The sequence below is a fragment of the Corylus avellana genome, chromosome 8 (genome assembly GCF_965113065.1).
Source record: "Corylus avellana chromosome 8, dhCorAvel1.hap1.2, whole genome shotgun sequence".
Lineage (NCBI taxonomy): Eukaryota > Viridiplantae > Streptophyta > Magnoliopsida > Fagales > Betulaceae > Corylus > Corylus avellana.
In genome coordinates, this window is record NC_142497.1 from 21,110,925 (window position 1) to 21,122,187 (window position 11,263).

The 11,263-nt window shown below is 40.2% G+C and overlaps 2 protein-coding genes across 2 annotated transcripts; one reads left to right on the forward strand and one right to left on the reverse strand.

The window, feature by feature from the left end:
* Positions 1 to 531: 531 nt before the first annotated feature.
* On the reverse strand, positions 532 to 3,379 carry LOC148584268 (uncharacterized). The gene is made up of 4 exons (XM_088518828.1): positions 3,086 to 3,379; positions 2,495 to 2,698; positions 2,014 to 2,188; positions 532 to 1,916 (listed from the first exon to the last, which is right to left on the reverse strand). Exons 1-4 carry the CDS (start codon positions 3,377 to 3,379, stop codon positions 532 to 534), a joined length of 2,058 nt encoding a protein of 685 aa, XP_088374954.1.
* A 3,891-nt stretch (positions 3,380 to 7,270) lies between these two features.
* LOC132164456 (UDP-glycosyltransferase 76E2-like) lies at positions 7,271 to 9,720 on the forward strand. The gene is made up of 2 exons (XM_059574972.2): positions 7,271 to 7,842; positions 8,758 to 9,720. Exons 1-2 carry the CDS (start codon positions 7,344 to 7,346, stop codon positions 9,630 to 9,632), a joined length of 1,374 nt encoding a protein of 457 aa, XP_059430955.2. The 5' UTR covers positions 7,271 to 7,343; the 3' UTR covers positions 9,633 to 9,720.
* Positions 9,721 to 11,263: the final 1,543 nt, after the last annotated feature.

The following is an 11,263-nucleotide window of genomic DNA, read 5'->3' on the forward strand; positions in this document are numbered from 1 at the left end:
ATCATCCCTCTTTTCCTGGAGCAAATCCAAGCTTAGCTTCATCCCTTCTTCGTTTATCTCGTGGTCGTAATGCTTCACTCAGAAGCTAATCGAACTGATTTCCACCGGGATGGCTACCTCTAACCCGAATGCCAGAGAGAAAGGGGTTTATCTAGTCGGTGTTCGGATGGTCGTTCTGTATGACCATAGTACTTTTGGAAGGATTTCTACCCATGCTCCTTTCTTGTCTTCGAGTTTCTTCTTCAAAGTTTTCATTAAAGTTTTGTTTGTCGCTTCTACCTAACCGTTGGCCTGAGGGTGTCCGGGGGATAAAAAGTAGTTTCTGATATGGAGCTCGGCACACCAACTTCGGAAAGGTTCGCAATCGAATTGTTTTCCATTGTCGGTTACAAGAGCAAGTGGGATGCCGTACCGATAGACGATTGCTTTCCAGAGAAAATTCCTTATGTTTCCAGTGGTTATAGTGGCTAACGCTTCTGCTTCTGCCCACTTAGTGAAATAATCAACAGCAACCACGACAAACCGACACCCTCATTTTCCTACTGGAAGTGGGCCCACTAAGTTCACCCCCCATTGCGCGAAAGGCCATGCGGCTACTTTGCTCGGATAGCTTTGTGGGCTAACATTCTTCCTACCAAGTGGTTGCTGCACACCCTCTCGTGAATTTCTGAGCACGTATCCGGCTTCATCCTTGGATAAGCATTTAAGTAGAGGGAGGGTGTAACCCCTCCAATACAGGACACCGTCAACTAGTGTGTACCGTGTTGCTTGGATGCAAATCTTCCATGCTAACTTATTGTCGGATGGCAGCTTGCCTTCCTTGTGAAACTGTAGGATGTTGTGGCCCCAATCTGGACACTGCTTTCTCTCTTCAATGCACGCTACTTGATTTGTTTGGCCAATCGAGGGTTCGGCTAGCTCTTGGACTGGGTGATCAACTAATATGATTTCTTCCTCAGCTGCAGAGCCCATACGAGCTAAGGCATTTGCCTGGGAGTTTTCTTCTATAGGTACCTTTGTAAAGGTTATCTTGTCGAAAGATTCCGTGATCACCTTTACCTTTGCCAAATATTTCTTCATTTTGCTTCCTCGAGCCTCTGATTCTTCCCGAACATGTCCAACCACTACTTGGGAATCACTTCTAACTTCCAAGTTTTTTACCCCCATTTCCCTCGCCATGTTCATCCCGAGGATCATGGCTTCATATTCAGCTTCGTTGTTGGTGGTGCTAAATTTCAACTGCACAGCTGCTTCACACTTTTCACCGTTGGGTCCTTCAAGCACAACCCCGATTCTACTGCATTTTCGAGTCGAGGACCCATCCCCAAGCACCACCCATGCTTCCCCCGGGTTTATTTCTTCTTCTTCGGAGATGTCGTAGAATTCGGCCAAAAAATCAGCTATCGCTTGCCCTTTAAGGGATGTTCTCGGATGGAAATTTATGTCGAACTCCCCGAGCTCTATAGCCCAGTTGACTAATCTTCCTGATAAATCTGGCTTTTGCAAGATTTTCCTCAAGGGATATTTAGTCAATACCCTGGTTGCATGAGCCTGAAAGTATGGCCTCAACCTCTGGGCGGATGTGACCAAGGCGAAGGCTAGTTTTTCGATCTGTGGGTATCGCTCTTCGGCACCATGCAGGGCTTTGCTGACGAAGTAGACAGGTCTTTGCACTCCTTGCTCTTCCTGGATTAAGGCTGAGCTTATGGCTGATGGAGATACCGCCAAGTACAGGTACAAAGCTTCTCCTTCTACCGGTTGGCACAGTAACGGTGGGTTGACCAAATATTTCTTTAATTCTTGGAAAGCTTTGTCACATTCCGGACTCACAGAGAAAGCTTTCTTTAGGATCTTAAAGACGGGAAGGCATTTATCGGTTGTGCGAGAGACGAACAGATTTAATGCCGCTATCCTGCCTGTTAATTGTTGAAGCTGCTTTGTGCTTTGAGGTGCTTACATGTCCAAGATTGCCTTGATTTTTTCGGGATTAGCTTCAATTCCTCTTTGGGAGACGATGAACCCAAGGAACTTGCCCATAGCCACTTTGAATGCACATTTGGAGGGATTGAGCTTCATCCCCATCGTACCTTAGCGTATCAAATGCCTCGGCTAGGTACGCTATGTGGTTGACTGCTCGTATGCTTTTTACTAGCATGTCATCTACATATACCTCCATATTTTTCTCAATCTGTTATCGAAACATCTTGTTGACTAATCGCTGGTATGTAGCTCCTGAATTTTTTAGTCCGAACGACATGACTCGATAGCAGTGCAGATCTGTGTCAGTCATGAAGGCCATTTTTTCCTAGTCTGACTCGTGCATGGATATCTAGTTATATCCCGAGAATGCATTCATAAGGCTTCGTAGCTCATGTCCCGATGTTGAGTCAACAAGCTGGTCTATTCACGGCAAGGGGTAGTTGTCTTTAGGACATGCTTTACTGAGGTTTGTAAAGTCGACACACATTCTCCATTTTCCGTTTGCCTTTTTTACCAGCACCACATTTGCTAACCAAGTGGTGTACCGGATCTCTTTGATGAACCCGGCTTTAAGTAATTTCTCGACTTCTTCGGCGGCAGCTTTGCTTTTTTCAACTGAGTATCCCCTCCGCTTCTGCCGTACCGGCTTGAAATTGGGATCAGCATTCAATTTGTGCACCATAACTGAAGGTGCTATTCCCGGTATATCGTCTTGACTCTAGGCGAATACATCACAGTTATTACAGAGGAAGGACTTGAGTTCTTCTTTCACGGTTGGGTCTAGTTGGGACCTAATTTTGATAACTCTATCATGTTTGCCAATCGAGAATTCCTCAAGATCTTCAACCAGTTCACCACGCTTTAATTGCTATCTTTCCTCCTTACTAGTGTTTTCCAGGGCTAAGGTTTTTGGACATTTTTTTATAGAGATGTTGTAACATTGTCGGGCAGCCCATTGATCACCTCTAATTTCTCCAACTCCATGATTCGTTGGGAATTTCATCTTGAGATGCGGAGTTAATGTGATGGCTCAAAGCTCGTTGAGAGCCGTCCTCCCGATAATAGCATTGTAGGCAGAAGGTTGGTCGACCAACAGAAAACGTACCATTACCATCGCCTGTCTTGGGTACAACCCGGCAGTAACCGATAGTTCGATTGATCCGACCGGTTGTACTTGTTCCCCTGTAAATCCCATCAAGGGGCAGTTGGTTAGGACGATTTTCTTCTGTCCCAGATTTAACTTTTTAAATGCAGACCAATATAAGATGTTTGCCGAGCTTCCATTGTCCACCAGGATGCGATGGACGTTATGATTTGCCACTGTCAGGGTGACAACCAAAGCGTCTGCATGTGGGCGCGAGATACCCAGGTAATCTGCATCCGAGAATCCAATAACCATTTCGCTCCTTCGGGACTGCTTCATAGGCCTCCCTACAGTGTAAACTTCGTGAGAGTCTTCCAGTTGACAGGCGTAGGCCTTTCTTGCTCTCCCTGACTCTCCTCCTCCGGCGAATCCACCAATTATGGTGTGGATTTCCAAGAGGTTAGCTTGGTTTTGGGGCTCACGGGTAAGTAGAGCTGGCCTTCCGCTATGCTCATCCCGTCTCGCTCTCTCCTCCCGAGGATATCTATTCTGGTTCCTGCTGTTGGAACTTCTACTTCAATACTGTTCCTGTGGCTGTTGATTTCTAGGAGGATGGTAGCTTATTTCTCAGACGTAGTTTTCCCGAGGAGGGGCCGCTCTCCTTTGTTCTCCCAGGAATCGCACAAGTTTACCATTTTGGATAAACTTTTCGATGAGGTGCCGCAAGGCAATGCAGTCCTTTGTCTAATGCCCATTGACTTCATGGAACTCGCAATAGCAATAAGATTTTTGATTTTGCGGGGCCCTGGGAGGTCTACGACTCGCAATAGAGATGCCCATTGACTTCTCTTTCTACTCCATGGCTTCCAACTTGGTCTTAAGTTATACCAATGCTTTGTCTACCTCCTTTTGCGAAGCAGTGATCGGTTGTGGTTCCGCGGTTTTGCGGGAGTTTTCGCCTCGGCGATTATGGCTGCGCGAGGGAGGGCGACCTTCACCTTGCTGGCTATGACCGTCAGAATGGAGGTTCCGGTTACCGGAGTGATGACCGTGATTTCTTTGCCCATCTGATTGTTCAGCCTGATTGATTTGGGATGGAGATGGAAATTGATAGGGGTGAAATTTTAAATCGTCTAACCGCTAACCGCTATAACCGTTAACCGCTAGTCGCCTAACCGCTTTGAAAGCGGTTAGTAAAAATCGCTAACTGCCTAGGCGGTTGCGGTTAGCGGTTAGTGGGTTTTGAAAATCCGCTAACCGCTACCCGCTAACCGGTTTTTTTATATATATATATATAAGTCGTGAGTTTATAAACTTTTTTTGGTTGATTGAAATGGGCCTCAAGCTTCAAGTTCAACCATGTTGGTTTTTTTGGTTGCTTGTGAGTTTATGAACTTGTTTCAGTTTATGTATAAGACTACAAGTGAAGTGATGATTTTGTTGTAATTTTATTTGTATATTATATGATGTGTAGTTTTGTAGAAGGTGGCCAACAAGATTTTGGTATATAGCAATTTTTAATGTGAAAATGGCCATGAAAAGGAATAATAAAAAAAATTTTAAAAAAAAATGTTTAAAATGAGCCAAAAAAAAGGTTTAAAGTGAGCCCAAAACCGGTCCAAAACCAGCCCAATATCGGTCCAGAAAAAATGCCCAAAAAAACGATTATCCCAAAACAGTTAACCACTAACCGGGCGGTTAACCGCTACCCAGTTAGCGGAAGCGGTTGCTGTTAGCGGTTTTAGCCACTAACCGCTATTTCACCCCTAGAAATTGGAGTCGCAGCTCCTCATTCTGCTGGATCAGACGGGCCATTTGTGCTTTGAGAGAAGCGATGCGCTCCTTATCGCCGGCGTTCTGATGCGCCGGTGGTGGCCTTTGATTGGCATGGGCCGATGGTTCTTCGGTGCGAGCTCGGCTTCTTGATCTTGTATTCACCATTGCTACAGATATTGTTTTTGTAAGAACGGTTTAGTCATTCCCACAGACGGCGCTAAACTATTGAAGCAGTTTCTAGTATGGTGAATTTGAGGGAATCCAAGTCTCCGAGCTATGCCTTTCGTTGTCACCTTTCTGTAAACCTGCAAAACTAAAGCACGCGTTAAGAGGATGTGCCAGGTGTTGGTCGGCGGTTCCTCCTCCGATGCTTCAGTCAGTATGTATATAAGCTTAGTATACGTCTTAGTCGTCCCTCATACCTTCGAGGTGAAGCTTTTTATAGTTGAGCATGCAGAGGTAGTTATGATGGTCGGGTGGAGGATCTGGGATTTGGGCGTAACGGCTAGAAGAGTTAATATTTGTGTCTCATTTTTTTATGATCGGTAAGAGGCCATTACATATATTGACAAGATTCCAAGGATGGCATGTATCTGTGAGGCGTCTTTAAGAGTAGGATCGTAACTGTCCCAGTGATCTTGCTATGTGCGAGCTGTCTATGTAACCGAACCTTGTCCCTGATATGATAGATACATCTGGATGTTAAGTGTGGGAGGTTCATTGTGGCCCCATACCTGGACTTTTGGTCATCCGAGAGTGTAGGGGACAACGTTGTATCCATTGCTTTGTGCTGGGCGCGTTTAATAAGCCAATTTGGATGCACCGGGCTTTCTTGGACCCATGGGCCTTTGACCCGTGGGGCTCGAGTGATGGATTTATGTGTAACAATTTCTAATTAATTTGGCAAAAAAAATTGTCAATACTTAGTTGGGATTTTTCAACTTGGAATTGATGTTATATTTTGATTCTAAGTGAACCCGTGTGACCATATGCCCAAATTTCAAACCCATTATTACCTATCATAATCATTCTTATCGCAAGGTTTTTTAGCATGCATTAATTTTTTTTTTTTTTTTATTGTTTATTTTTTGTTTCGGGAAGGTAGATGAACATTTGAAATGTACTAAATAAAGAACATAAAAGTTGTGTTTTTATTTTTTATTTTTTATAATTAAGTCCTCCAACGAATTTTACACTATAATTATTGTTTGCAATTAATGACTTTGTTATATCCTGAAAACCAAACTCTTTGCTAGAAGATAATTATCACCTCAAAAATATAGACAATGTTCAAAATAGCATTGATTAATGTTTCCCCTAAATATCTTTGGGACCGAAACCATCATATTCGAACATTAATTAACACGTACAAACCTGCCAGAAAAAAAAGTGATGAAACAAAAAAAAAAGCACGACTTTCTTTACAGCTTGCGTGCATCCTAAAGTCTAGGGCCGGCTCAATGTATTTTAAGGTCTTAATCAAAACTTTAAAATTTGGCTTTATTTTTTAAATATTTAAATATTAATTAAATAATATTTATTTTAATATTGCATGAGATTTTTATCTAATAAGCACCAATTTTGCACTCAATGATTTTTTGTTTGAGATTAAAATTATCATTTTGCCCTTACTCTTTGTTCTTTATACTTAAATTAAGCAGACTTATTTTTGTCTTTTAGAATTTTCGTAGATTGCACAATTTTAACCTTTTTGAAATGTAAAAAGTTAAGCATTTTAACCTTTTGTAAGGAGCTGAATTTCTGCAAAATAACTACAACAGATAAGTCTGTGGAATTCTCATATTTTTTTTTCGTTCTTATTTTATAGAGGGCCTCGATATTATAAACAAATAATATTATTTTTTTAAAACACGTTGACTGTTGAGGGCCTCGTGCCTGTTGTGCAGAAGGCCTCTATATTATAAAAATAATAATAATATTATTTTTTTAAAGCATGTTGAAGGCCTTAAGAAAACATATTGGAGCCTTGATATTATAAACAAATAATAATATTTTTCTTAAAACATGTTAAGGATCTCAAGAAAGCATGTTGAGGGCCTTTATGCAAATTTTTTTGACCTTATAAGAAAATATTTTGGGCTTAAAAAATTTTTTTTTGAGCCTTAAAAATTTAGGGCTCTTGGCGCCGACCTAACTCACTTAGCGATTGGGCCGGCCCTAAACCCAATTCGTCATTGATAACTCATCCGGCTATAGTCTATAGTCTAGTCCTGTCTAGTCAAAATTAGTTGGCCTACCACAGTACTATCTGATCCAACTTGAAACCTTCGTCATTGCATACGCAATATTGCCGTTGGACTTGGACACCGTACCCCATGAGAAAACTGTTTTATTCACAATATATATCGATCACCCCTTATATAACAACTTCATTTCAAGCAACTTTGGTTACCATATTGAGAGACGAAATCTATATCCCCCCTTATCACGTGCAAACTCTCACCCTTAAAACCCGGCTTGTCTGTGTTTACGTGAGCGAGAGATGGAAAAGGAAGGAAGGAGACGTCTACGTGTGGTGCTAGTACCGGCGCCGTTCCAAGGCCACATAAACCCAATGCTTCAGCTAGGTAGCATCCTCCACTCCAATGGCTTCTCCATAACTGTCGTTCACGCACAATACAACTCCCCCAAGCCTTCGAGCCACCCGGATTTCAGCTTTCTTTCCTTACCAGATACCTCAACTGACCGCAAAATGTCAAGGGATGACGAGTTGGTACCTTTTGTATCGCAGCTTAATGCCAAATGCAAAGCTCGTTTCCGAGAATGCTTGGCTGATCAAGTGATGATGAGTAGGCAACAGGGCAAGACGGACGACGCAATCGCCTGCATCATCTACGATGAAGTGATGCATTTTTCTGAAGAAACGGCAAAGGATTTGAATCTCCCAAGCATCATTTTACGCACTGGTAGTGCTTCCCATTTTCTTACTCGTAGTGCCCTTGTCCAACTGATCAAGACAGAAGGCCACCTTCCCTTCCTAGGTACTTCTCTTAATTAAATGTATATATGTTAAGAAAATAGTCACCACACATTCGCTCTCATCGATCTTATAATTTTTTATTTTTTTATTATTATTTTTTCATTATTTTATCTTTTCTTGAAACATCTTAGGGGATTTTATATCTCTGTACTTTCTGTATTTAGAAATATCTATAAATGGAAACTCTTCTTTAAATAGAACATCCTTCGTTTAAAAACTTTATGAAAGTGGAACGTTATATAAAATTATTATTATTAATATACCTAAAAATTTATTCAAAACCTAATTCCTTCGAATCTTGAAAACCAAAGGCATCATAAAACAATATTATGTTTTCTTTTTTATCAGACCTGTGCCTTATACAATTCAAAATTTTCACTTGTTTTTTTTCTTTTTTGTTTGAATGAAAATATTCACTTATTACGCTAACCAGTGCAGAAATTGTATATGTTCACTCCTAATTAGGGCATAATATATCATGATGTGCATGTTTGAACATTAAAATCAATAATTTTTTTTGAAAGAAAAGGAAAAGAGTTAACATATATAATTACAAATTGTGATTGAGAGAGATTGATGTAATTTCCTTAGCAAATCTCGTGAGGTATTATTTGAAGGAAGATGCATGTCAACTTTAGACTAAGAGTTTAAACCCAATACTTCTATTTTTGTACCAACTTAAAGAACCACTTATTCCAAATGAGATAAACCATAGAGTTAGAGTTTAAATTCAAGATTTCTATTCTAATACCAAGTAAAATCACATGTTATTCCAAAAGTTTAAACTGATACACAAAAATTATTTAGGGAAAGAAAAGAGAAAGAACACACTCCGTATGTTATAGATAAATTATCTTCTTACTATTAAATGGTCATAGCCCATCAAACTAATCACTGAAATTTTTCTGGATTACAGAATTTAGGTCACACGATCCGGTTCCAGAGCTTTATCCACTTAGGTTCAAGGATCTACCTCACTCCATTTTTAAAAACTTAGATAAACTTTTGCAAATAGTGAGTGAAGCTTCTGACAATAAAACATATTCGGCCATCATTCATAATACAACTGCTTGCCTTGAAAATTCATCATTGGCAAAGATCCAACAACAATGTCAAGTTCCAATCTTCTCAATAGGCCCTATGCATAAGATTGCCTCGGCCTCCTCTAGTAGCCTATGGGAAGAGGATAATAGCTGCTTGGCATGGCTTGATAAGCAAAGTTGTAACTCAGTCATTTATGTAAGCTTGGGAAGCTTAGCATTCATGGATGCCAAAGAGCTTGTTGAGATGGCTTGGGGGCTAGTAAACAGCCAACAACCTTTCTTATGGGTGGTTCGACCAGGTTCAGTTCATGGTGCGGAATGGATTGAGATATTGGCCAAATGTTTCAAAGAAAACATTGACGAAAGAGGTTACATTGTGAAATGGGTATCCCAAAAAAAAGTTTTAGCACACGATGCAGTGGGAGGGTTTTTGAGCAACTGTGGATGGAATTCAACGTTAGAAAGTATTTGCGAAGGAATTCCAATGATATGTAGACCATGTTTCGGGGACCAAGGAGTGAATGCAAGATATGTGAGCTATATATGGAAAGTGGGCCTGGAATTGGAAAGTGAGTTGGAAAGAGGTAAGATAGAGAAAGCTGTAAGAAGACTTTTAGTTGATGAAGAAGGGAAAGAGATGCAGAAGAGGGCCAAAAATTTGAAGGATATAGTCGAACTTTGCACTAGAGAAGGTGGTTCTTCCAATAACTCCTTGAAGGAGCTAATAGAGATGATCATGTCGTTTTAATTTCACATATGCTTTGATCAAAAAAATTAAAAATCTCATAATAATATTTATATGTATTGTGAAGTATGGCACACTAGTTTATCACTACTCACTTCTTTCCCTAATCTCCTTGTTGCCACCCTACTTCCTTTGCTTTGATCTACGGCCTCCTTTGGCGTCGAGGATCCATGGTCATCCATGAAGACTCCATCTATTGCCTCAATGCAAACCCCGCACACAATCCTACCTCCTTAAACCTGAGATTTCCATCTCTGCACATAAATTCGCAGAATTTGGCTTGGGATCGGTAACTAAGCCTACAAAGCTCTACACATTTTGATCAATAAGAAGAATTAAACCCACTACTACTCCACCATTTCCTACATCCTTCACATCTACAATTTATGTGCCTTTTTGGTATGTCATTACATGCTTATAAGAGATTAATAAACATTTAAATTAGATATTGATTAATTAAATAGGTAGAATTATTGAAATTTTATCAAAATTTTCAAACTAAATGGTTGAGATTTTCCACACGTGAGGGGAGCGTTACAGTAATACTACCTACTTTAACACTCCCCTCACATGTCGGCTAGGTCTGTTGTTCCGTGTTTGCATGGCCGTAGCCAGTTTTCAACTTTTTTTGGGGAACAAGTTATTCAGAAATTAAAATAATAATAATAATAATAAATTAAAATAAGGTAATTCAGAAATCAGAAGAGGAAACGGAAAGATCTCCATTCCTAGATTCCGACTAATTGAGCAATAAAGTTTACGATGGTGCTTACCAAAGAGATCGGGGATGACAATCGTAGCCGGTCTAATAAGGGAAGAATCTTATTAGTGAACAAAATATATACGGTTAGGTTCATGTCCACATAAGGAGACATATCTATATATCGACCCAGAACCAGAATTGGACAGTGGGTAGTTGGATGCATTTATTCAATTCTCAAAGGATGGACCGTTGATTTAGTTGAATATAATTCTCTTATGATGATGATAAGCCTTCAATCTTCAACACTTACAAAATTCCACTCCATCACAATCCCATAATTCCAATGTTTTTCAATAGTGGCTCCTCGATCGTATGTGTAGTGTGATTTCAAAGGGATACCACATAATTTTTTTTAATGCTTAACAGAGTTCTACCGTCACCTCTCACTACAAACTACAAGAAAGTTGCTCTTTAGCATGCAGCGACCTTATGAAAAACACACACACAAAAAAAAGAGTCCTTGAGTCTCTCTAGTTTAATGGTTCATCTCCTTTTTTTCCTAGTGTGAAAGTTTAATTTGCTGCTAGAGCGTGATGGCCGGAGACCCATTTGATTGCGCATATCACACCATGGCTTCTCGATTTAAAAAACATACAGAAACTGATGCATCCTCTTTGAGAGCATCATCAACTTGTGCAGCAAAATCAGCACCAACGACAGGGGACTTCAAGCGTGTAGCTATGGAATATGATGAGTTATTCATCCGGTATAAAATACAAATATAGCGTAAAATAATTTTTGAAAACACACCAAAATAGTTTTGAGCAATAACGTCCAGTTTCCCCCTTAATAAATGTAACATGAGATGGCAACCTTAATGCAACATAACAAAGAGGCTTGTCAGTTTATTAACAAAACTGATGAAGCATCG